This window comes from Falco naumanni, chromosome 13, assembly GCF_017639655.2.
Source record: "Falco naumanni isolate bFalNau1 chromosome 13, bFalNau1.pat, whole genome shotgun sequence".
NCBI classification, from domain to species: domain Eukaryota; kingdom Metazoa; phylum Chordata; class Aves; order Falconiformes; family Falconidae; genus Falco; species Falco naumanni.
In genome coordinates this window covers 1612489-1638790 of record NC_054066.1, presented here as the reverse complement: position 1 = coordinate 1638790, position 26302 = coordinate 1612489, and the positions used below count along the sequence as shown (strand labels likewise).

The 26302-nt window shown below is 52.7% G+C and overlaps 2 protein-coding genes across 5 annotated transcripts in view; both read right to left on the bottom strand.

Annotated features, from left to right (window-relative positions):
* Nucleotides 1-13137: 13137 nt before the first annotated feature.
* Nucleotides 13138-15467, bottom strand: LOC121097064 (aquaporin-12-like). The gene is made up of 3 exons (XM_040613803.1): nt 14685-15467; nt 14088-14204; nt 13138-13466 (listed from the first exon to the last, which is right to left on the bottom strand). The coding sequence occupies exons 1-3, from the start codon at nt 15448-15450 to the stop codon at nt 13285-13287; spliced, it is 1065 nt and encodes a 354-aa protein (XP_040469737.1). The 5' UTR covers nt 15451-15467; the 3' UTR covers nt 13138-13284.
* A 4729-nt stretch (nt 15468-20196) lies between these two features.
* The window catches only part of PAK2 (p21 (RAC1) activated kinase 2), a 47780-nt gene continuing 41674 nt past the window's right edge, over nt 20197-26302 (bottom strand). For all 4 annotated transcript variants that reach the window (XM_040612527.1, XM_040612529.1, XM_040612528.1 and 1 more), the window contains 2 exons: nt 25656-25793; nt 20197-25134 (listed from right to left, as the gene is read on the bottom strand). In XM_040612527.1, the coding sequence (XP_040468461.1) occupies nt 25048-25134; nt 25656-25793 (225 nt within the window). In that variant the 3' untranslated portion in view covers nt 20197-25047. The remainder of the gene's footprint in view (nt 25135-25655; nt 25794-26302) is intronic.

Genomic DNA, 26302 nt, shown 5'->3' with positions numbered 1-26302 from the left:
CAGAGGTGCAGGTGCAGCTTGTCCAGCAATGCTGTGAAAAACCCACCAGCAGCCCCTCCGAGCCACAGACAATCCAAGTAGAAAAGCCATTGCATGAGAATGGCAAGGTTCTGGGTGTCTTGAGGCAAGCTGAGGTCTCCTTGCTCATCATCTTAAGCAGGAGTGGGAGTACAGGGATGGGGGACAGGAAGGAACTGGAGCCTTTGGCGCTCTTCATCTGCCTCCTGCTGAGATCAGCCCATCGCCAGGTAACCAATGTGCACCCAGCTGGGACGGTGCACACACCATCATAGCATGATGGCCCTATGAGGATCATGCTCAGCAGCCGGCAGCTGGGGCAGCCCTGCACCATCAGGACGGTCCTCACACCTAGACAAAAGTTATGAGCCTGTTAGGTCACCCCAGCAGGACACAGCTGCCTGGTGAGCAGAGACAGAGCCCAACCCTCCTGCAAGGGCACTTTTTCCTTCTCAAGAGGGCAAAAGACAAGTGCCTGCAAAAGACACATTTGCGTGCTTGTACCTTGACCCCTGCTCCAGCATCTGCAGGAGAGTGTGACTACCGGGTGTGATCTCAGATGACTGCCATCTCCACCAAGGCCCTCAGGTGCTGGTCCACAACTGTAGCCCAATCCCACCCAGGTCAAGCTCCAAACCAGCCTCTCTGGGATGCAGCTGCACGGTAACAGAAGCAGCCAAGAGAGCTGTGGGGGCCTGGCAGATGCGGCCCCCGACTCCAGAAGTGTGCAGGCAGATGAGAGCACGTGCAGTGCTTCACGTCACTGTATCCCAGCAGGAGCAGACAACTCTGCCTTTTGAGTTTCTCTTCCACAGATGCGTCAAGTCATGCCCAAGAAAGAGGCTGCCAGGCAGCAAACAGGAATACAGGAGATCCCGACCAGGATTACATACCGGAATGGGACTCCCATGAGGCCTCCACGGACAAACAGGCTTGTCCTTAGGGAAACAAGTGAGCTGAGCGGTGGCAAATCCCACAAGTGACAATCAAGCAAGAGGAAACAACCAAAGAGGAGCAAGGACCAGCCTGTTGGGCACCCCCACATGGATGAGCTTCGGGATGCTCCCAGGTGCCCCATGCCCTGCAGCTACAGTGTGTCCCCCAGGGTTCTGGCAGGGGGATGCTCACGGTCCCCTCAGCCACCTACCCCACATCGCCATGGCACCTCACGCAGGCGTACCCATCTCAGATTGCATGGGGCATGGTGTGGCAGAGGGAAGGAGCGGGGAGAAACACCAGCCCTCAGTCCCAACAGCACAAAGGGGTTTGATCCCTGCAAACGGCGAGCTCACCCATGGCTCTCACCCAGCCCCAGGCCCCCAGATAAGCTGCCAGCCCAGGTAGATAGCCAGTGCGCAGGATGGGTGGAGAACTCAACAGCCCCACAGTAAACTTGTGGTTTTGATGAGGTGGACGGGGAGAGGCAGCACCTGCCTGTGCCAGGGCGCGGGGAACGGCTGCCTGCCCGCCTGCGCCTGGGAAGGGGCGAAGATGGGTCCCTTTGTCCCTTGGGAAAGCCAAGGTCTGGGCTGGAAGTCACTTACCTGCCTGGTAGGCATTTCCTGAGACCCATGGGCATGGGTGAAGGCAAGGTGCACATTGCCAGGGGCCTCCCCACCGGTGCCAGGAGGCACATGGGAGCCTGGTCCAGCCCGAGCCACTGGTCCTCACGGCACACATCACAGCCGTTCAGCCTCCACCCCAGCCCAAAGGGTCTGGTGCCCAAATACGAGAAGCATGTGGTCCTGCTGCCTCGGCTTAGGGCCCCTGCTCACGCAGAGCCATCCATGGCTGTGTCTTGCTGATGCTGGGATGAGCCTCAAAGCAGAATGACGTGGAGGAAAAGCTACAGAAGAGGGACAAAATCATCATCCTGGCACAGCACAGTCCCAGCATAGCAGGGTGAGGACTTTGCTGGCTCGGGGGAACATGGGAGGCCAGTTTGCAGATGGCAAATGCAAGACATGGATGCGTTAAGCAATAGCTGCAGATGGTTAAAGGCTGTGCCTGGAGCAGCCAGTACAGTGAGAGGAAGCAAAGGAGGGAGCTGGGGATTGTCATGGCCCCAGCCCAGGGCGGATGGAGCCAGGCTGCACTGGAGGGGATTAGTGCCGTGCCATGCAGGTGTGACCCAGCCTGCACAGGCTCTCAGCAGCCCGGACCTAAAGGCTGTACCAGCGTGGGGATTATCAAGAGCTAAACACTCGTGACCAAACCATCTCTGTCCTCAGGTTTGTCAAGAATTAAAAGCAGGACACAAGAAGGGACAAACACAAAGAGCAGAGCAGGAGGATATGGGGGGTCAAAGAGGAACATCAACAGGCACGGCCACCCCCCACAGTGGCCACAAGCACCCGGACAGCCTGCCCACCACTCTGCATGACATGGCAGTGGTCTGAGAAGGCAGCTTGCTGCCAGCAGCCCTCAAGGCCATGGCCGCGTAAACGTGCCACTCACCGGAGCAGAGCTGGTCACTCCCTGGGGCAGGAGCTGGAGAGCAGGGCACGGGTGGGAAGGTCCGTGGCAGGCTCGCCGTCCCAGGCGCTCCCCCTGGGGAGGGGCCACCGGCCACAGGCACACAAGTCAGGCTCCGGGTGTTTGCTTTCCATTCTCCCAGTCCGACGATAACCACCTACTCCCCAGCCAAGGCACTCCAGCTCACCATGCTGAAATTCAGAAGGCATCTGATCACGTAAGTGGATTTCTTGATTTATTTATTCAAGTAAAATACTACTTCCTTCAGTGAAATTCTGTTCCCATCCTACTCAGAGGTCATGTCCTTGTAGGTCACTCTGTGTTGAGAAATGGTTGGAGATTGAAGTGATGATGGGAATGGGCAGAGGAGCGCTTCTGCTCCACGTAAACATGGGGAGGTCTGGGTCGATGGGGCGATCTCTTTTCCGGTGAAGCCCCAAGGGCAGCTGCTCCCTGCATGCCAGCCAGGAAAACCACATCTTTTGTAAGGCCTGACACCGCAAAGGAAGAAGAGTGGCAAAGACCTTGGTGGAGCACGTAGGATGCTGATCCCTCCTGCCTCATCCCAGGCGAGGGCTCACCACTCTCAACTCTGCACACTCCCCTGTGGAGTAGAAACGTGTCGCCGTGCAAGTCTTCTCCATGGCCAACCCAATGAATGCTCGTTCCACAGCCTCTGTTTTGGAGAAGATGGACGAGGAGCAGAGAAGGGCAAGGTCTGACTTTGCAGCGGTGCTCTTTTGCTGGGGGAGAGCGTTTTGGGGCAGGACATCCCTTCCACATGTGCCTGCAGTATCTGGGGTGTTGCACACCCTGCTGCCACACAGCAAGCTGCAGCGCTGGGGGCTCGGGGTCTTTCCTAACCCCGCGGTCGCAAGGGTAGGCACAGGCAGGCAGCGCGTGCTACCTTATCTTCTCCTGAGCGCCCTGTGGACCGCTGTGCCCGTTTTCTCTTTTTTACTGCAATGCAATGGTCAGAGGAAGCAGGCTACCGCTGGCGTACGTATCACATGAAACCCCCGTGCAACACTGCTCGCTGCCTGGAGCACATCTAGCCACAGCAAATCAATAAAGTCATTTTCTGCCACCCAGCTGCCCGGTGAGCTCAGCCTCAGCACCGCCGGCAGCACCCGGCAGGCGGCTGAGACCCTGCAGGGCTCTGCAAGTGCCAGCACCCCCAGACCCATCCCACCGCCGCATTCATTTTTGTGCTGGATGGGGAAGGGGCACAGGTCAGTCGTCCTCTCCGCCTCAGGCAGGGGGGAAAAAATGGAAGGGACATCTGCAGCACCGCTGCAATCAAGCAGCACCTGCTTCCGAGCTGCACCCCAGGCACCCCCTCCCCTGCCAGGAGCAGGCGGTGAGACAGCTGTGGGCATCATCCCTTGCAAATAAATGACCAACATTTATGGGTTTGATTACATCCATGAGCCAGCACAGCAGGGTTCAGCTGCTGTGGCTCTGCTGCTGAGCTCTCGCAGTCAAAGCCATCTTTGGGGTGCTGCATCCATCTTTGCACCCTGCTTTGTCGCTTTTGTAGGTGACAGCACACAGGCTCTGATCTGCGGGGACTCTTCAGGAGGCTTTTCCAAAGACTCTGTGGGTTGCTCTTGCAGCCCCACCCGCCCTACAGGGCAGCGTTGACTCCCGCCAGCTCTGACTGCATCTTGGACATCTTCCCGGTGCTTTGATCTCAAGTATTTAAAACCCTGCACCAAGACACCCACACCCATGATCTCACCCTGGCATGTTAAACTGCGAGAAGGCTGTGAAGGAGGCACCCATGGAAAGCAGTCAAGCCTTTTGAAGGCTCCTTGTCCAGCTACAAATCATCCAGCTGCTCCAGCCTCCAAGACAAAGTCTTCTCATGCTGCATTTGTCCTGGTTTTTTTCTGCCTTCGGTGCAACTTCTTGGCATCTCCAGTGCAAACCCCCAGTGCTGCCACAGCTCTCCCTTTCTCAGTGCACCCACCTTGAGGCACGTGTGTCCCACCAGAGCCAGCTGGGACCAAGGGCTCTGGTTTTACACTAGCAGACCCAAGCAGCCAGCAACACATTGCCTGTTCTCCAACTAGGTGTTCAACCAACACAACAGCAATCTCAAAAGAGGCAGCCTGCTATCAGCAAAAGGATCTGAATCTTCCACAGGTCCTCTACAGGCTGAAAGTTGAGTACTGACCGGGGAGATCTGTGGAAGCGAGTCCAGAATTACGCCTGCAGATTTGATAGGTAAAGAAGAAGCCGCACACGCAAGCAAAGCGAAGCAAGGAGTTCATTCCCCACTTCCCATCGGCAGGCAGGTGCTCGGCCATCGCCAGGACAGCTGGGCTCCATCACGCGTAACAGTTACTCATTAACAAATACAAAATACAGGTACCAGAGTAGCTTAGGGCGCTGCCTACCTCAGCGCCGCTCGCCAGGGAAGCGCTGCATCGTTCTGCCTTTGCTACTGGTGCTCATGCAGATCTCCCCAAAGAGAGAGTTTGGGTATATCACTAATCACCACAATTAGTTAGCTCTTCATTCCCTTCTTGCCTCTTTTCTTAGGCTGGCCAGGCAGACAAACTTATCATCAGCTGTGCCTTGAGGGATGGAGGAGTTGGATCAAGTCTCCAACGAGCTCTGTCTGGCAACATCACTTCATCCTGAAGCAACTCCTCCTTCACTGCCATCTCCCCTCTTTGGTCTCCCTGGCCATCAGTGATCTTCCACATGGGTATTTCAACAAACCATGCCTTGCAGCAGCTCTGCAGCAGCCTGGAATCGCCACTTCAACCCTTTCCCTTTAATACATCCTGGCATTTTAAGCACTGCTTCAGCATTTGGCATTTTTCTGATGCGTTGCTCGTCCTACCCATCATTCTTTGACGGCAGGAGGTTCTCCTGGCGTGCTTGCGTGGCCAGGCAGTGAGCCGTGCGTGCGTTCGCCAGCCGCCTGTCTCTCCTCTGAGCTTGGCAGTCTGCTCCTCAGGTGGAAAATGAGCATGGATACCCCCAGGCTGCTGTCAGGTTTTGGGGGTGCGGTGCTGCTGACGACTAGCTTGCTCACCGTGCAAGTGATTAATGTGCCTTTTGAACCCTCGGTAGCGCTGCTGTGACCAAAGACCCCCCAGCCTTCACAGTCCCAAGTACTTTAGACATTAAAAATCTCCCAGGAGGAGCTTAAGCGTTTCAGCTCAGTTAAGTGACATTTCTGAGCGCAGGGCAGAACTGTACCCGCGAGTGTCCCCGCTGATGCACAGCCACTGGAAGTGGTGCTGTAATAAGCAAACTACAGTTAGTTATAACAGTTGACACTTTTTCTGTTCCTGTTGAAAATCCAGTTTTTCAACAGCAAACCCAGACTCCTGGCCAGTACCGGTGGGATGCACGTGATCGCTTCCAGCAGCCCGTATTTGCACCATTGCTAGCTCTTCAGGCCGGGTCTTCTCCCACGTGTCGCACGGCTGCTGAGAGTAGGAGGTAAAGAGGGAGATGAAGACGCCCCGGGATGAGCAGGTCTGTGCGCTCCCAGGCTCAGCCTCTTGGTCCAAGGCAGGAGGCTAAAGGAAGGGGGCAATGCCGACACAGATCAATCAGCTGTCTGTGGCTTCCAAGAAAGCTCTGGCCAAATCTCTGCTTCCATTAAATCCTCCTATTCGGAACCCTCCGTTTCGTGCTCAGCAAAGCAGCCTGTGCCTCTCCCTGCCTCTGAGAGGGGGAGAGCAGACACCTGGGGCTCGCAGGCTGGACCCCCACCCAAGGAGGAGCCCACAACAGGAGATCTAACCAGGTTCTCGGTACAAATCATCTCCTGTTAAGCAACAGTAGGTTCCCTGGGTAGAAACCAGCAGAAATGAAATGCAAACTAATCCTTATTTCCAGGGAGCTTAGCTGCCCAGCTGCTCCACTTAATCTTAAGGCTACAGTCAAGCTCCACCAGGAGTTTGCTGCAAGCCCTACAACCATAAAGTCTTGTGGCGATGTTTTTCATGGCCTGAACATCCCCGCACACCACCCAAAACCCCAGAGCGTAGTGCTGAGGACTTGAAGAAATCACACTGCTGTTGTAGACTTGGCTAAAACCAGACCGAACGCCAGGTCAGGCGCCGGAGAGGCACGGCTGGGGCCACCGCGGTGGCATCGCATCCAGCCCCAGCTGGAGCCTGCGCAGGTGGCCGTCACCTCCAACAGTAGGCATTGAGAGGAGGGGAAAGCAGGGAAAACAGTTTGTTGCCTTTGTTTATAAAGATGGGGTCCTGATGTTTCTAGACGGGGCAAGGCAGGAAAAACGCCAGCAGTGCCTGCTCCTGCTGCTCGGGGAGCCACCACGGGAGCTCAGGCGGTGCCGGTGAGGCGTCCCCGCGCAGCCAAGGGACTTGGCAGTTATCGCTGTTTACCTTTCGGTGCGATATTTGTATCCCAGCTGGAAATTTCCACTAGGCTGAGCACAGCCTCTGAGTTTCGTCGGTTATCGCTGCCTCTGCACCTCTTCCACCTGTGAAAGCGTGACCTTAAAAAAAAAAATAAATTTTTTTTGAAGTTTCAAGGCATCTGTCCCTTCTGCCTCACACACACATTTCCTCTGTCTACTAACGGTCTGAAATGTCTGCTTCCTTGCAGGAATCTGAAAGCAATATACAGGTGCCAGACAGCTCGGCTCTGGATCTTCTTCAGCCTCCTCATCCTCCTCTTGGTCATGCTTCAAGTCACGGAGAAGCTGCAGCCTGCCAGGTAGGTCCCAAACAGGACTGCAAACCTGCACCTTGTCCTCCAACCTTTTGCTGACCACTGAGGTGGGCTCAAAACTGCCCTCCTGAAGACCACCCAACAGTTTCTTCTGTAGACAGGAAGGAAAATCCAGGTGGGAGAGGACCCCTCTGGGGCTCTCACGTCCAACCCCTATGCCCTGGCCAGAGCTGAACCCACCCTGGGTTCAGACCAGGCTGCTCTGGGCTTTGACCTGGCTGGCCTCAAAACCCCACAGCCCTTGAGCACCCTCCCAGCCTGGGGTCATCTGCAAACTTCCCCCCGGCTTCTCCAAGCCACCCGCCCTTCTGTCTCCTTGCCTCCTCTTCCTTTGCCCCTTTCCACCAGCCCAGTCCCAGTGCTGCAGTGGGACAGGGGCATTAGCACGTCACTGCTGACCTCTCCTTCTCTTCTCGCACCCACCCCAACCTCCCGGAGCAGTGGTCCAGTCCTTCACCCACCCCAAGAAAGACAGGGGAACATGTCCTGGGGTGCCTGCAGGGCGGGGGTCTGGGCTGCAGAGGAGCTGCCCTCTCTGCATGCTCCGTCCATCCTCTGCAGCTGAGCCTCGCGTCCTCCCTGTTACAGAAACTGCCAGCACGAGCTGGAGCGTGCCCTGCAGCGGACCATGGACCGTCACCAGAAGCAGCTCAGCTATGCCCTCCAGACCCCCAGCCTGCTGTGGGAGGACGATTCCCTGCACTGGCAGAGGGAAGCTGTGCCAGACCCCACTTCGACAGAGAGTGCGCAGGATGTTTTTCGGATGCAGCTGTACTTCAGCCAGGAGACTCCACTGGAAAGCAGCCCAGGCAGCCAAGAGGAGCACTGGACGGGGCAGCCTGTGGAGAGCAGCAAGAAGGTGAAAGCCCATCTTTCATCCGTGAGGCCGAAATTCCAACTTCCCGGCCTGAGAAAAGCAAACAGAGAGGGTCCTTCTCCAAGGCTTCCTGGGAGGATCTCTACAGTTTCGGGAGATGCTGATGCTGTCACCAGCAAGTTCATGACCTTTGCAAACAGGATGATCGCAGAGGAGCCCAGGAGAACGTCACCACCAGGAACGATGCAGGTGGTGGTACGGAGCCAGTATCAGCTTCCAGCCACAGGTTCCCCCCACCACCAGTGGGGCAACTTGCTTAAACGTGCTGTGCCAAATTCAGCTCAACGTCCACAAACAGAGGACTTCTACAAGACAGACCTGGCAAGGGGATTTTTCCCAAGCTGGACAGAAGTCTCTAAGGTTGGGGAGGTGACACTTGGAGAAGGCCAGAAGGCTGTAGGGCTCTTCTCCCAAGGAAAGACGTGTAAGCCCAAGACTGACATTGTTTTCCTGAAAGTCCACAAGAGCGCCAGTAGCACCGTCATGAACATCCTCTTCCGCTTCGGTGAGATGCACAACCTCACCTTTGCCTTCCCCACTGGGGGGGGCAACCAGCTCTTCTACCCGCACCACTTCTTGGCGAAGTTCGTGCAGGGCTTCTCCCCCAGGAGCCCTCGGCAGTTCAACATCCTCTGCCACCATATGCGATTCCTGCAGCCGGAGGTACAGGCACAGCCACAACGCCTTGGGAGGGGCAAGCGGCAGGAGGGAGAGAGGGGGCTTGTGGGGAGCAAAGCGGGACACCTGCAGAGCATATAAACCCTTCAGGGATGAAGCTCAGGAGAGACAGGATTGCCCCTGGGTACCCTGCGTGCTATGGGCATTTCCTAAGAGCTTCTGTAACCGGGTTTGGTAAATCATTCTGCTGTGACCCAAGACAAGCCAGGAGACATCACCTGTAGCAGTCAGCAGCTATCATCTCGTTCTTGTCTGGTGGGCCCTTGGAGATGTCTTGCTCCCTGGACAGGCCCAGAGGGTACCAGCTGCAAGAGGAGAACACCTTAAGCACATTAGATCAGCTCAGCTGTGCCCAGCATGTACCCTTCTGGATGCCAGGGCTGGCGGATCTGGGGAAAGGCAAGGGGACAAGACCTGTCTCAAGCCTGGACAGGCCACCCAGCTGTGACAGCATGTCACAGGGAGCTTTGGTCACTGCTCTCCCTGTGTCCCCACAGCTGGCACAAGTGCTCCTTTGACCAGCTGCACCCTGAAATGCTCCCCAGCACCCACCATCTCCAACCCCAGCGAGCGTTGCTGCTTCCCAGCGGAGCGCAGGGCTGTGCGCAGGTCCCTTCTCCCAGCCTCACCCTCAAACCTTCTTTCTCTCCTCCGCAGGTGCAGAAAGTGGTGTCCAGCTCAGCCGTCTACTTCTCCATCCTGAGGAACCCTGTGCAGCTCATGGAGTCCTCCTTTGTGTACTACAAGGGCGCGTCGGCTTTCTCCCGCGTTCACAGCCTGGAGGAGTTCCTCAGCCAGCCCCACCACTACTACAACCCCACAAAAACTGACAGTCACTATGCCAGGAACCTCATGACGTTTGACTTTGGCTTCAACCCCAATGGAGAGGTCTCTGCTGAGCGGGTGCAACTCATGATAAAGGCCATTGAGGCGTCCTTCGACTTGGTCCTCATCACCGAGTACTTTGATGAGTCCATGGTGCTGCTGAAGGAGATGCTCTGCTGGGACCTGGACAGCGTCGTCTTCTTCCCACTCAACAGCAGGGACAGCAGCACCAAGTCCCCTCTCCCAGACACCATTGTGGAGAAGATAAAGGACTGGAACAGGCTGGACTGGGAAATCTACACTCACTTCAACAGGACCTTCTGGGAAAGGATCGACAAAGACATTGGCAGGGAGCGCATGCGGCGGGAAGTAAAGGCGCTTCGGGAGAGGCAGGCAGAGCTGGCAAGGGTCTGCCTGCAAGGGATGGGCAGCGTGGCTCCGAAGGACATCAAGGACTCTTCCCTGCAGCCACTGCAGCACGGCAGCGCAAAGATCTTGGGCTACAACCTCAAGCAGGGCTTGGACAAGGAGATGGAGCACATGTGCCGGCGGCTGGTGACACCGGAGCTGCAGTACAGCAGGGCTCTCTATGAGAAGCAGTTTCCCCAGAAGCCCCCCCGAACCCACCCCCCCACCCCCTCTCAGCACGGCAATGCCATGCGTCAGAGGCTGGCGGGCACCCAAAACTGAGGCTCCTTGCCTCCTCCAGGCATCGTTCTCCAGCTGCCCTCGCTGAGGATAGTGAGGCACCCGCCTCCTGGGCTCGGGGGCTGCTCGTGCCCCGGGAGGGACAGGCAGGCAGGGACTGTGCTGCCCCCGAGAGCCCCCGGTCACCTCTGCCTGTGCAGGACTGCGCGCATGTTGGGTGCTACAAGCTGCTGCTGCTGCGGGGCGGGGCGGGCTGCCACGGGGGTCCCAGGGGCTCGATGCAACACGACTCTTCCAGGGTAGGTCATGAGCAAACAGGGCAAAACCCCTGAACAGGGGCCAAAGCCACGGACGAGGCCACCCGGGGCTTTGTGCTGCGTGGCACCGACTCCAGCCGCAAGGGCAGAACCAGGACGGCAGCCCCAGTCCTCGGCCCTGTGCCGAAGGCCATGACGGTGCAGGGCAAAGCCATAAATCAGAGCCACAACGCTTGATTTACAGCTTAGGAACAAGTCAGTCTGTCCAGCTGCAGCTCTCCTCCACTACGCCCTAATGCTGCTGGAAAAGCAGCTTCTTAATTAAAAATAACGATATTCACCGTCACTCCCATTAAGTTCCACTTAATTACATCAATCTGCCCTGTAGACGATCTCCCCAGCAGCCCAAGAAACAGACCTCAAACGTCTGAGGATGTTCTAAAAAAAATAAAATCAGTGTTTTTTTGCCCTGCCTCTGTGGTTATACGCTGCCTTCGGATCCTGCGCTCGTACGCTGCATTTGTAGGACCAGCACCCTACCCCAGCGCTGGTGCCGGCGCCACGGTGTCAGGCTGCAAGTTAAATACCCACGTGTCTGGGAGACATCTCATGAGCATCTCTGCAGCCATGCATCCTGGCCCACCACTTGGAGCGGGTAGGAATACCCTACGCACTGCCTGGGGAAAAATACCCCAAGAACAGGCTGTGGCGGACCAGCCAACCTCACTTTTCACATTCTACGCTTATCCTCAAATCAAAAGCAGAGCCAGCAAATCAGTTTGGATAAACAAAGGCCCCATCTCAGGATTTCCAGTATGATTTCCAAACTAAAACGGGTTCAGAAAAAATTGCCAGGGGATCCGAGCACCCCAGGCTCTCCCTTGGCCAGCCACGTGGAGCCTCAAAGGTGCTGGTCTCCACCCAAGGGTGCCCTGTCTCTGGCTCACGGTTTAACCAGGATAAAAGCCAGAGGGACCAGCAGTGCCGAGCACCCAGCCGGGCACCATGCGGGCCTTGGTTCTGGGGCATTTGCTGCACAGGTTTTGGGGCGTTGTTTGTTCCATAAAGTTTCACTTCTGAGGCTTGTCCACGTACTTGGTCCCTTCTCTTGCTTCTCCTGTTGGGATGCAGTGCGGCCACATGGCTTGCAGAGGTGCAGCTCTTCCCTGGGCCCTGGGCGGGCTGCAGTTCGCCCCAGAGGGCAATCCCACAGGTGAGCCACAGTCATCCCCCCAAAACCCACAGGGGACATCGCAGGGGTGCAGGGAGGAGCAGGGCTGGCACCCGGCTACCAAACCAAAATCTGAGCTGGGTACCACTTCCTTACTCACTGCTTGCACCTTAGTAAACAGAACTTCCCCGCCCGAGCTCCTGCCAAGGTGACCCAGGGCAGGGACACTCGTACACCCCGAGCATCGCACCCCCCCCATGCCCACTCGCATGCAAAGCACAGCCCGCCCCACACACGCACCCCGCACCGGCTCCGAAAAGCCGTGGTGCATCAAGGACGTACTCAGCTCAGGACTGTCCTGCCCAGAGAGGTGCTGCAAAACTGACTGTTTTCTGCGAAATGGGGGAACTGGCCTTCTGCGGCACGGCAGGGGCGGGGGGGACCGCGGGCAGCAGCTCGGTATCCAGCCTGCCCCAGGGATGCTGCACATGGGATCACCCCAGCTCCTGCTCTTCCCCTTGGAGAGATCCCCAGGGTGCAGCACCCACGGGGTGCCCTCCCCCAGCACTGCCTGGGGGGAACCCCGTTTACCCAGCAGGTGTCTACGCCCAGATCATCCCTCTTTCAGGGCAGGCAGTTCGGACATCTCCACCGTGTCTCCCGTTTTCAGGGATCAGATGGGGCTGATAGCCCTCTGCAGAGCTTGCAGGAATGACATCACTCACCCAAATGCCAATCACAACATTTATTTTCATCATCATCATTATTATTATTGCCACAAACCATAATTTTATCTTTAGGAACATTTCATGTAGACACAGAGAGGAGCCCAGGGATGCACTTGCTCACCCACACTGGCTGCGCGCCAGCTGCCTGGGTCTCATTTTTTAACCGCAGACACTGTGTGCTGTGTCCTGATGCCTTACAGCACACAAAACCCAGACTAAGCACCACATCCACAACGGGGCAGGGGCTTCTGTGGCCAGTGAACCCCCTTGCCCTGGAGCATTATTAATTCCTCTCCAAGAACTGACAGGTTCAGCCTACGCAATTCAAGGAGCTTAGTTTAACTCAAAGAACACCAATTTTTGACCAACATACATTTAGTAACTCGAAAGATCAAAGCCTGCTTCCTCCTCACCCTAAGTTTCCAAGGTGGTTTCTGATTTATGCTTTGGTTTTATGGCTGCAGGAGACCCGGCCAAGGTGTTTCAAGCGTTGCATCGTGCAATACCCTGGGAGTTGCTCAAGCCTACCCATGCCACGGTCCTGACTTTCTGTAAGCTCCTGGTAATATAAGACAACCATCAATTTAGGCAAAAGTGTTAGGTTCCCCCCCGCCCCTGCCCCAAGCTAGCGATGCAGGCTTGAAACATTTAGGGCTCTCCAGGGAGACTTCCAAAGCTACTCCCTAAGGAGCACAGGGATTCAGACATCCTGCAAGGTCAGATTGGCTGATTCCTTTGCAATGCTTAAAAAAAATAATCTCACCCTGCAGGTGGGACTGAACAGGCAGGACAGATGCTGGGTGGGACGAGCAGCAAAATCCTCTGGGCCGGGAAACCCAGGAGAGGGGCTGCGGGGGCCTCCTCAGCCCCGACCATGGCTCAGGCACGAGGCTCAGAGTTGCTCTTCTCCCCTTTTCTCTTGCGCTGCGGCTCGTCACCCTCTGTGTGCACTGCCACCCTTGCCTTGGGTATCTTGTATTTGCTCTTCTGACTGTAAAGGAGGTTTTTCTGGAAGAGTCGTGGGATGTTGCCTTGGTACAGGAAGAGGGCAGCGAGCATCCCTGCAACGAAAGCACCGACCCCTTCCGCATGCTGCATCCAGCAGCTCCCCATGGCTCAGCAGTGATTTTCAGGTCCTTGCCACAACCTCCATCACGACTGAGAAGTAGCTCCAGCACCACCAAGATCCCCACTGACACCTAAAGACCCTTGTTATATTACTTCAAGGAGGGTTTAACCATTGTGTCTGTAATGTAATAAGCAAGGTGTGTTTTGGCCCAAGAGGGTCATAAACCACGCCAGCAGCCTCCTGTCCCCCCTCCCTGCGTCCAGGGCAGCACCTACCCAGCTCCCCGCGGTCACCCTGAGGCTGTGGACAACCTCAACAGCACAGCTCAGCCTATCGCTGCCCTAAAACACCTTTGCTTCACACACACACACACACCCCCCAAACTTTGGCCTCGTGGAGAGTTTTGCCTACGCCCCGCGTAGAAACTGAATCAAAAAAAACCAGACAGCAAAGAGTTGACTCAAGTGACAGGGAAGCAGGACAGAAAAGGACCCTTGCCACTGGCGAGGCCCAAGTTCAGCCCCTTCCCAGGAGGTCTGTGCTCTGCCCGGCATTTCTGCCCTGCACATTGCCCCCAGCCCCCGCCCGCCGGTACCCCCCAGGCAGCCCCTACCTGCGAGGGGCCCCAGCCAGTACACCCGGGCGTAGTCCCAGAAGCTGCTCCCCGAGCAGTGGAAAGTGGTGGCTGCGGCCAGGGCAGGGTTGAAGAAGGCCCCCGTGAACGGCCCGGCTGCATGGGAGGAGAAGCGTGGACATCAGTCTCACTTGCAGCCTTTGAAAGGCCGATAAAGCTGGGTCCTCCTGCCGCCCCTCCTGCTGCCAGCGGCGTCTCTGCTGCATCGGCAGCTGCATCTCCTGGCCTGCCCACGGCAGCAGGTGGGGGAATAATCCCCCCCTTGCCGCCCGGAGCTTTGCAGGAAGCAGAAGAGCTCGGTGTGGGACCAAGGGGTTGCGTCAGGAGACATTCAAGGAGCGGTCCCAGTTTTGGGGCAAGCGATGGCTTCCCACGTGCTGACATTTCACCTGCTGCCTAGATATCCTGAACTGCTGTCTTCATCCTCAAATGACTATTCTCCAAAATAACTGGAAAATAAATGGCTTTGTAATCGTTACCTATGAAGTCCTGGAAGATGAAAAAGGGACCGTTACTCCCCCACAAATTAGGTATTTTTCTAAATGGCTTAGAAAAAGAAAGGCAAGTGCTGCTCACCTGTGTAGGTCAGGAAGGTGACAGTCGCTGCCAGCACAGGGACCTGGTACATCGGGTGACTCTGCCGCAACTTGAGAAGGACAAGGTGGAAAAAGAAAGAGCAGATGCCTTCCACAAAGGCAGCGTGGTGCAGAGACGTGTGGATAGAGGAGCTGCACTCTGACGCTATCAGGTTCTGGATGAGGTGGAAATGTGTCAGCTCCCAGGACCAGTAGAGCTTGGTGACAGCCCAGCCCGCCCCCGTGCCCGCGCCCTGGGCCAGCAGCTTGGTGGCCGTTGCTGCGAGGCTGGACTCGAGGAGCAGGAACTCCTGGAGAGACACGGTCGGGTTGGCGGATGCTCCATCGAAAGAGACACCATGAACAGCGAAGAGGAGGAAGAGCAGGGTCAGGACCACATCTGGGCCAAAGCCACCACCCCACGGGCCGATCTCCATCAGCATCTTCAGCTCAAGGCAGCTCGCACACAACTGTAACGAGCCAGCAAGTTCTCTGGCAAGGCAGCCATACGCTCCAGGAGACAGAAGCCTCTTGGAAAGCTGCCTGAGCGCCTGGCACACCCCAGCCACCAGGAAAAAAAAAGCAATGGAGACATTCAGGCCAGCCATAGCAAAGGCTGCGCTGGGGAAGAGACTGGACCAAACCCCAGGAAGGAGCAGCGAGAGCCTCTGCGCCTCCCCTTTATAGAGCTGTGTGCAAGCAAACGTGGCGCAGCCCGGCAGGCTTGGGAAACACCGCACGTGCTGCCCCCTCCTTCGCAGGGCCATGCCTGCTGCCACGGGGCGCTGATGCACTCACCCACCTGGACCCGCCAGCAAGGTGTTTGTCCCAGCACGCAGGTCCCGGCGTTATCTCAGCACGCGGTCGCTGAGCCTCCAGCTCCCAGCAGTCACATCCAAGAACCCGCAGTAGCTCCCCGGAGCTGCTCAGGTCTTCCAGAAGCAGCAAAAACCTTCATTTTGTTTCTGCTTTGCACCAAAAATCTCGACCTACTGCCCCGATCCCCAAGCCTGGGAGGCAGGGGACCCTCAGAAAGCCAGCAGCCTGGGCAAGGAGCCCACGTTTCTCCGGGGCAGGGCCACCTTCAGCCACAGCAAAGTCCCTCTTCAGCCAGTCTGAAAGCCCAGCTTGCTTACTGCTTCCTATCCTTGTCTTGATGAAGACCTCTCCTCGTTTGTTGTAGCACTAATTGCATGTGCCGTTGGTCTGCAGGTGGCATTTTAGTGACAGTGACATTTCAACTCCTCCTGCTGGTAACACACATATCAGGGACAGGATCTTTCCCAGCTCCACCAAAACCACCCCATGGTGTTGTCGCTGCCAAACTTGTGAAACCCACACCATCTAAACACCTAAACACATCAGGTTACACCTCCGAATACACAACAGAGCCATCAGCAACTACAAGTGGCAAAATACACCGTGCTTGCTCCAGCGGTCACAGGCTCTGCACCAGCTCCAGCAGGTCACTGGGGACCCCCAGGATCCCACATGGCCGGGGTCTGCGGGAAGAAAGGGGACAGGGAGTGATGGGAAACGCAGGAGCAGCACAGGCCATGGCAGGAAGGGTGGGATGGGGTGGATAATGCCGCGTTATCGGGAACTCATGGTTAACAGAGCATAAACAATTCTTCATGTGTCTTCTGGGTCACTTCCCTGCTCCACGGCAGCAGTTACCCCACCCTGAGCCCACAATTCCTCTCCGTACAGGGAGAATGGCATTTCCTTCATCACCGGCTCCGCTGCCATGGGAACAAGTGATGGGACAAACTGTGAAACAGCTGCCGGGCACTGGGACCACCACGCTGGGTACACCATGCCCGGGGCAAAGCCTGGTCCTGCACCCTTGCACAGGTGGGTGACACAGGCTCCCTTCATCACCCCACCACATGCAAGGAGCCAACAGCTTTTATTAACGCTATTTTATCCCTCTCCAGTCATTTATAGAAGACATTGCCAGGAGAGAGGTTTGAAGCACACTTGAGCCAGGGATGAGACATTTAATACAGCTCAAGCCGGCTACGGCAATGCAGAGCGGCCCGTGAGAACCCGGAGCGTACACTTGGAAGGCACCGGAGATGCTCAGCCTCTCACGGTCCTTGCTGCAGCGGAACAGAAACACGCTGGTTCAGCAGGGCCTTTTGGAGCTGTCTGGAAAGGTCACAGCCAGCCTCAGCATCTCCTCCTGCAACACTCTCCCTCCTTTCATCTTCGTTCCCACAGTCATTTCTATCACCTAGTGCCCACCCGAGGGCGGCTTTAGGAAGGTACCACATCCCCAGCGATCGCCGCAAGCAGCACTTGCTTTGGAAGTCTTGGGAAACATGAGCGAGGAGAGGAACCACGCTGCAAACAGCCCATTGTCCAAGCCCTCCCCTCCTTCCCACCAGAACTGCCCTGGCTTTGGTTGACCTGCCTCAAAACATAGCATGATTTTACCATTTTTAACCCGTTTCCCTCTCCAGAAGACAGGCTATGTGTGCGTCTTTCGCCTCAAATGAGCAACCAACCTTGCCCAAATAAAGGAAGATGACACATGCTTTAAGAGACTCATAAAATTAGTATTTTTGGCCTCATGAAAATTCACTTCTGGTAGCATCAAAGTGCTGGTCAGATCAAGCTATATGGCACTGCAGAACACACCACTAAAAAAAACCTAACATCACAATCCAATTAGTTTGTGTCTCCCCTACTTCTGTGTTTCTCAAAAGCAGAGAAACTATTTCAGTTTTATCTTCAGAAACAAAGACGTTCGGGGACTTGCATTGGGCTGATGCCCCTGGATCCTTGGAAGAGAACCACTGGCTCACGGGACGCAGGAGACAGACGGGCAGTTTGCACAGAGGAACACCACGGCTGCCCCCACGCCACGGCTCAACCGCTCCTATAAGCAGCTGAACCGAGCAGACCAGAGCCTTCTTCCAGCTCCCCCCTGGAGAGCATCTCCAGAGCTTCCCTGTGGAGAACACCTCAGCCACTGAGCAGGGTTCATGCAGATCAGCAAAAAATGGGGATAAACATCCCCGACGCCAATGTTTCCAGTTACTCTTAACAGGGGAAAGCTGCCACGCACCAATGGCCAAGGAGCAAGTGCATTCGCATCCCCTCCCTCCCAACACAGCTGTGACAGGGAAAACACTGTGACACCCATGGTAAAACGGGAAAAAATCCAACATCTCTTCCTTCCCGCAGGAACCGACTTTTCCCTTCTTTTCAAGTGTTTGAATTGGGCCTTCGGAAGTAAATGTTCAGAGATCTTTAAAACCGGTTTCCCATCCATCGCCTGTAATTATGCCCACGGCACATCCTGTAATTGTGGGACGCTTAACCCCGGCTGGAGAGAGGAACTGCAAGCTGTTGCTTATTTAATCCCATAATTATCCTCATAACACCAGTGGCAGAGGCCAAAGCAGCTGGTGGCAGCGCTGGTGGCAGGCAGGGCGCGCTGGACGTTCCGTGTTGGAGCAAACCTTCACCCCCTGCAACAGCAAAACACCTCCATGAGCTCATGCAGCTTTGCACGGCTGCTCTTCTGGAAACAAGACTAAAAATTCAGATACTCCCACTGAAAACCACTTTTCTGTGGCTGAAATACTGGGTTGTCTTCTAAACCAAATTTCTTTCAGGGCTGCTTAAAATGCAGGTATTTTAAATGTTTTGGGTTTTTTGCTTTTTTCTCTTTTTTTTAAGCCATGGGATAGGAACAAGCTGGCATCTCCAGTTAAGTAAAACATGCATTACTCTCCTAAGCCACCCAAGGGTAACAAAAGCTGAGCAGAACCTCCCCGGCTGCCCCCCCCCCCGTGCTATTTTCACCCACAGGAGGTACTAGCCAGCTCCCAGTACAGCTGTAAGGTTATTTAAGGCGAGTTTTACTGGGCAGGGAGGTGGGCTGAGAGCTTCCCAGGAGCAGCCACCGGTCACCAGCTGCTGCACAAGGCAGCAGAAACCCAGCACCAGCCTCAAGTTAATTGTGCTTTGTGAAAAGACCTGAATCCTTACAGCAAGCATTCGCTGTGAGGAAAAAATAACAAAAATGTGTTATCCCTGGCTCTGTAAACCTTGAACTCAGGGGAGACATCTGTCCCTAGAAAGGTCACTCTATACCCAGTATGGGAAAAGAGCATCTATCTGTTGTCCCCTCCTCCCCCCCCAGAGCAGCCTGGGGAGATGCCCTGGGTCACATCAGCATCTTCTCCACTGATGTGCAGTTACACCAAGCCAGATTCATCATTCACAAGCCCTTCAGAAAACACCAGAAATTGGAGTCTGTGCATTGAGACACATCTGTGCATTGAGACATACTGTCTGCTACGCCAGCCCCGTTCTCCTCTACTGACTCAACACATCTTCTCCAAAGCAGAAGTCTGGTGGCCTTTCAGTGTCCTGAAGAGAATGAGCAATCATTAACTTCCCAGTGGGAAAATCCCATTAAAAAGAAAAATAAAAAAAAAAAAAAAAAAATCAAATCAGCCCCTACACACAGTTTCAATCATCAGGTCAATCGGTAAATGGGATCTGAAATGACATTACGCTGTGCTGGAAGATATTCCCCCTGCAGACCCCGACCGACAAACAGAACGGGAAAAAGCAGCATCACCATTGCAGTAAGGGAGCGAGCGTGAAAAGCTGCATCGGCACTGCCCGCTTCCCTCAAAACAAGACTGCAGGTAGAGACATTAGTCAGAAACTCATTGTTCTCACTTGTATTTCCCCCGCTCAAGGGGAAAAAAAAAATAAAAAAAATATCCTTCTTAAGGCTGGAGTTCAAAGTAGGGAAAAAAGCTCTCAGAAGAACCTGCTTCCTCCACGCATCTGGAGGGCAACATCAATAATTTCGCTGAGCTCAGCACACTTTCACATACCTCTCTGACTGAAGATGGCTATTTTTATTAAAAACAATCTTCACAGCAAAATACAAGTTATAAAAATAGGGAAACAAACCAGCTGGGAGCAGGCATTTGCAGACCACTGCTGTGCTTGCACACAAGCCATGAACTGTGCTGACACCCAATGCTTTTCTTCAGGCACCGCTGTGAAAACACTAATTAGAAATAAAGATGCTCAGTTTTCAGCCATCCTGTTTTTAACCAGCGCGTTGCTGGCGAAGTCCAAATAATTGTGCTCAGCTCTGCAGTAAACTCACTGCAAGCAAACAGCAGGCCCGAAAGGGAGAAATCGCTGCCCCCGACTTAACTATCTTGAGTACGTTTTAATGCCCAATCTTGAATAAACAGATCCAAAAAGATGGAGCTGCTCTTGGTTCTAGTCTAGGCCAAGTATACGCAAGGGATGAGCAAGTTTACACAAGACTTAGTAGGATTTATCAAGCGAAGACTAGCAACTTTCAACTTGTGCAAGCCATACTCAGCCAAACCCCTGCTCTCCTTCCAGCAGCACAAGTACCAACACCTAGCTAACTACGGAGTTCCGCTAAGCACCTTCTTCCTCCTCTTGTCAACTCCCCCCCACACCCCCCCATAAATTAAATGCAAAATCACTTAAATGCAGTGTTAGAGAACATCAGTTTAAATGCATAAAGGGTCAATTATATATAAAGACAAAAGATACTACAACAAATTCATTAACCTGAAGAGACAGTGCTTTGTGCAAAACAACATTCTCATGTCTGGTTGGAAAGGCTTCTGAAGACGAGTGGTTTCTTCATTTCCCTTGTCAGTGGTATGAGCAAAGCTTGTACAACATGCAAGAAAGGGGAAGAGAATTTCCCAACAACACACGGGAAACGCACGACATGGTGAGTCCTCGACATTCGCAACCAAGACGGAAACTTGACCCGGATCTTAACTGAACCGCTCTCAACCCCAGAGTAAATTCATGTAGACGTCCGTTCCTGTAGCTAGACTGCCACGCCAGCACGCCACAGCATTTTTACTGGTGCAATGACAAACACAAGCGACTCTCTGCAGCCAGCCAGCGGGCACCAGCAGTCTCGTCCCAAGGCCCAGGCGAGCTACATCCTTGACCCTTCGGCTCTGCTGGTCCAGCGCTGATGAGCGGAGGCAGGGCAGAGCCAAGAGCCATGCCTTTGGAGTGGGCATCAGGACAGGTCATTCCCCACGTAGCCTGTGCAGACACACGTTTGTATGTAGAATGCTGGATGATATTCACAGTGCAATAGAGCAGTCTTGTTTGGAACAGTTAGCGGAACATCATCACATTGCCACGATGGCAGTTTACTGGCCCATCAGTCCCACCCCAGGCACTACCAGAAGGCGAACGGGTGGTGGAAGATGTGACCGTGATGAACTAGGCTGGTCTTTGCTCTGCTCCCTTCGCAAGAAAGGTGAGGATCCTTGCTTCCACGTTGGGTGAAAAGGGTGTTTCAGAGCTGCTCTCCTCCCGTCGGTGACCTGGAGCTCTGCAGGAGGCACAGCCACCCACCAGCAGCGCGTGGCAGCAAGGAAAGCCTGCAGCTACCACGAGGCTGGTACAGACACCGATGAGTAGTAAAAATTTATAAAGAAACAGGACAGGCTAGTATAGCATAAAATTATATCCATCGTAATTAAAGCATTCATAAGCTTAATTACAAACAAATACATTCTGTTAATCTCATTAAGACATCTAAACATGTACTCTTTTCAGCTAGTCTTGTCTTAGAAGGTATAAACTCATGATGGGGAACGGGGGGAAAAAAACCCAAATGTTTTTTAAAAGTTTATTTCTAGCCCTGAAAGAACAGTTATTAAACAAAGTCAACAAATACAGTAGTTAATATTGCAGTAACAATTAAATAACATAATGGGATTAAATTACACAAAAGGCAACATTAAAATCTGAAGACAGTTAAAAAAATAAAAAGAAAGCTTGCACCTACTTCCATCTCCATTGACAGCGTGAGGAACAGAGGGAAGAACAGACCAGAGACATTTAATTATTTAACCCCAGCTGGAGACCCTTAACAACCTTCTTGCCTCCTCCCCAGCCCACCCACCACCCCTCCGACCAAGGGACCCAGCCTCTCCCATCTGCTCCAGCTACACTTTTGCACCTCCCTGCACTGGAGAGCCAGGATGAAGCCCACAATTAGTCTCATTAACACCTAAGGCAGGTCAAAGTGCACGTTCCCAGCGCCACGGTTGCTTTTAATGAGAAGCCCAGTTTATTCTACACCAACAAGCAAAGCCCAGGAGTCACACGTTCCCCGCACACTTGCGTCTCTGCCACAAGATGCCCAGCTGCACACACACCCAACCGAGCACGCCACGCATGGTGCGCTTCATACCACCCCACGCATCTTGGATCCTGACTCAGGATCTCATGCTGGCACACGAAAGTGAGACACACAGGAATCCCAGCACCTTCCGATGCAATCCTTCCCTTGTCATCCACACAAACTCTGGCTGGTCTCTGTCTGCCTGCCCTAGTGACACAGCAGAGTCGAACAGCCCTGCAGCAAGTCTTAAGGACACCGATCTGCTCCCATCAGGGGAAAAAAACCAAACACGGCTTGCATTTTTTATTCCTGCAGACACATGCAGCTGACATCACTGGAAAACCAATGCCCGCCACACTGCGAGACAAAAGCACGGCACAGCAACCTCCTCACGGCTCTCCTCTTCTGCCAGCTCCATCTCTGACCCCGATTCCTGGCAGTGGGGAGAGGAACCTCACCCTCCAACAACAAAGCTGCTGGGGGAGCGGTGGGCATGTCTCAGCCTCAGAGCTAAGCACCTTCCAGGTCACCCGGCCAGGCACTGGGGTATGTTTTGGTAACCTCTGGCCTGGGCCAAGTTTTGTGTGCCAAGACGGTTGAAAGTCTGGAAATCATCTCCAAAGTAGACTAAATCGGACAAATTTTGTAACATGTTTTAAACCGTTCTCATTCACCAAGAAAAGTGAACTAATAAGTTAAAATTACTTAAGATTTCTTGGTTTTCTATTTAAAAACAATTAAATTTATTGCAAGGTATCTTACTGCCTAGATTGCGCCATAAAAAAATAAGGAAAAAAAAAAAAAAAAGAAGAAAGAAAGAAAGAAAAGCTCCCAGTTTAACTCTGGCACAAGGAGTTTCACAAAGTCCACTGCCAGCAATGGACGAAGAGGGAATCATTGGTATGACAGTTCTATTTTCTCAGCCAAGCTTCCTCGCTACTTCATTTGGTCAGGGAGCCAGACGCGCCCAACCCGGGGCATTGCCATTACAGTGTGTACAGTGTCCGTGGCTCGTAATACATTTTGCCTGGGAAATGCATCTAGGTTTCCTTGCCTGGAATGAGACACTTCCTTGAATTTAAAACTGTAACTATTCTTACACTTAGAGCTAGAGGGATTTGTTCCTGTGATGGAGCAGCTAACATAATTTACCCGACATTAATTTTTACTACCACGCAAGAGTAGCATACAAGCTGTACTGCGCTACTGTAGTGCCCTGCACAAGGCATCGTGTTGGTACCACACCAATTCCCAGTAGCTAGTGAGCCGCAGCAGCGGATGCTGCAAGACCCCAGCCCCAACTCCCCCTCCACCATCGGCACAAATAACCCCCACTGTTCTGGCCAGCTGCTCTCAACTGGAAGTTGGTTTTGTCATACCTTGGCTACCAGTCTCCAAAACATAGTTACCTCTATCACTATACAAATACTGAAATTATCTGAAAATGTCTTCTATCTTCTGCCAGCAACGTTTGTAAAAGTGTGCAAAAAAAATTTTATTCAGGGTCCTCTGTCCATATGCAGCCATAACCCTACCTGTCCCAGGTCCTGCCCCACTGGGAGTGCGGTAAAATCCCACTAAAGTAATGGTTGTTCTTTCACAGAATCATTTGGCACATTGTCACCACAGTTGGCTCTTCGTTAAACTGTTGGGGAAGTTGAAATGCATAGACTGTAGCACTAGAAGAAGCCGCAGCACAGGCTCTTCTACACTTGCCCCTGGTAACACCCCAAGAACTCAACTGCTCAAGTTGCTCACTGTCCTTCAGAGGGAGGCACTTTTTCTTGCATTGCATGTTTGACTTCAGCCATTCTAGTTGGTACAATGTCTTTAGTGAGAAAGGATCAGCGTGACACATCATGTCTCCTCAACCTTGAATGAGCCAGTCAAATAAGCCCCATGAATGTCTGACAGCGCTGTTCTCCCCCCTCAGCTTTCGTCTTCTCAGAACAGCGCTCTGGCATTTCCAGGTGTTCATAATCTTCTTTTTGAATCATATTTAAAAACTCATGTATCTTCAGTGTCCTCAGATCCGATTATTCGTTCTTCTGATTTCATTAGTACAAACGGAGCACATACAAAACTGGAAAAAATAGCTCTAATACTTAAACTGACAACTCCATAGGTTGATGCATTATTTGCTTGGGGAAAAAAAATACAACATATACAAAAATGTATTTGATACAAAGAAGGGAAATGTAAAATAAAAAAGTCAAAGGCACCAGCATAACTTCCAAAGCCCAAATCAGAGCACAGATACAATACATGTTTTTGAACCACCCACCGCACCAAGCACGTTATCCCTCAAGCTTCTGGCCAGCAAGTCTAACAGGGAAAAAATACAGAGCAGACAGGAAGACAGCTGGAATTTTTTCTTGCCCTGACTAATAGCTGATCATTTGATCATAAATAAAGTATCTGACCCCTACCTACATATCGATAAACCAACATCCAAAGACTCGATCCATCATTAAGTTTCCACAGAGGCCACACCTTTGATTAAAAGTCCCCAGAGCACAGGCATATGAGAAACAGCTGAATACTTCTCTTCCCCCCTCTCCATATTCATCTTAAAAAGTGAAAAACATCTCAACACATTACGATTTCTTAAGTAGCCAGGTTATCAATTCTACAGTACAGCGACAGCTAATCTGTAAAGGAAATGAGGGGCAAGATGTACCTTCACATTGTCACACTTGCCGTGAATCTAGTCATATGGGAGCTTACTAGAGTGATTTGAAACTAGACAGGTAAAGGGGAGGAAGAGGAGAGTGAAAGAGACCAGCAGGCAAAATTAGTACTGCTCTCTGAAAGCTTGAATCTGTCATTCAAGTATTGAAAGTACCCAGAAGGGTACAATGAATGGGAGTTGTTACAGTGAAGTCATTAAAAACCCTTAAAACCCTGGGCACAGTAAGTGGCATTTCTGGGCTGTGTGGAAAAAAAGGGAAAAAAAAAAATAAAAAAAAAATGTCCTCAGTTCCTTCTGGACCCCAGACAGGGATCACTAGAGTCACCACAATTCATTTTGGGTGTCTTCTGGATGACAGTTTCTTCCCTTTTGCAGACGTTTCCCCCCCACCAAAATCCCTTCCCACCCCCCCGAGGTGTAACAATGTCATATATTATAAAGATTTGTAAAATACAAACAAACAAAAAAAGGATGAAGGCTGTGGCAGTAATGTTAGCGGTTACTCTTCATTGCTTCTTTGGCTGCCAAGATCAGTGGTGTCAGGCTAGACAGAGGTTTGGCCAGTTTCAAGAAGGGATGCTGCCAGGAAGAGAGAAATACAGTAAATTAGTGAAAGACGGTTTAAAAAGCCAGCAAAAGCCATATACCTATCCAGCCCTTTTCTTTCCAAGGTATGAAAAGCAATGCAAATGCTGTCAGTGCCCAGCTCCTGAAGGGACAACTCCAGAGCACCTCAAGCCCAGTAATCATTCCTCCTCACCCCAGAAGAGCCTAGGCCTTTTTGCAATAATTCATTACAAAGAGGTTTCCTGCTCAAACATCTCTCAGTCGCATTCTGCTCACTTCGATGTCCCTGTTACAGTCACTGTGTAAACTGCTGGATGCTTTAGCAGCAGCAGAACAAAGGCACGGTTCTTTGTTACTGAGGGAAAGACTTCAGAGTACGTACTACAATCTTCGATGACTGTAGTTCCTACCAACTCCTCCCCACTAGACTCCAGAGAAAACACAAAAAAGGGTGCAGCCTACACTATGGTTTATCACAGGCTGACCTTACTCACGGCTTCTCTGTCTGTCTGTGAGAAGAAGGTGACCCTCACCTGTAGCAATTCTTTGGCTGATCCTCTTTTCTCTACATCCATCTCCAAACATCGGTTCAAGAAATCCCGGAATATTGGGGACAGTTTCTCAGGGTTCTGTAGCTCTGGTGTGCCATTAGTTGCTATCAAATATAAAGCCTGTAAAACGAGGAATATTGTATAACCAAGCCAAATCTTTAAAAGATGCCAAACTGACCTGCCTAGCGGTAATCCCTTAGTCTAGATGAGAAAGGGCTCTGCAGTCCACTTCTCTCCCTAGCGAGACAAAAAACTGTAAAAACGCCACAATTATAGACAGTCATGACCTATTCTGGCTAGTAGCAAAATAACCTTCAAAATCTTTTGGCAACAGATACTTACCTTGGCAAAGAAAATACCAGATTCTGACACAAGCAGCATTTTTTGTAATGTCATGGATTTACTTTCCCTAAACCATCACAGAAGACTTGACTACAAAGTCCAATGTTTTAGTTACAAGCAGGTACGAATCTTCTAAACAGAAAACTTCAGGGTAGGGCTGACTGCAAATTCAAGACTGCTATCTCCCTTTGGAGGAATTTCCTTGCACTACTGACGCTCATTGGGGTTTTTGTTTCATTTTCTTTTTAACGTGTACACTATTAATGAACAATTACTGAAAATGTTCA

Coding starts and splice junctions, on each gene's coding strand:
- LOC121097064 (XM_040613803.1), bottom strand. CDS start 15,450: ATGGCCCTGCGAAGGAGGGGGCAGCACGTGCGGTGTTTCCCAAGCCTG. Junction 14,205..14,684: donor CACCTTCCTGACCTACACAG/GTGAGCAGCACT, acceptor CCTCCCATGCAG/CCGGGCCGTTCACGGGGGCC. Junction 13,467..14,087: donor CTGGCTGGGGCCCCTCGCAG/GTAGGGGCTGCC, acceptor CTTTCGTTGCAG/GGATGCTCGCTGCCCTCTTC.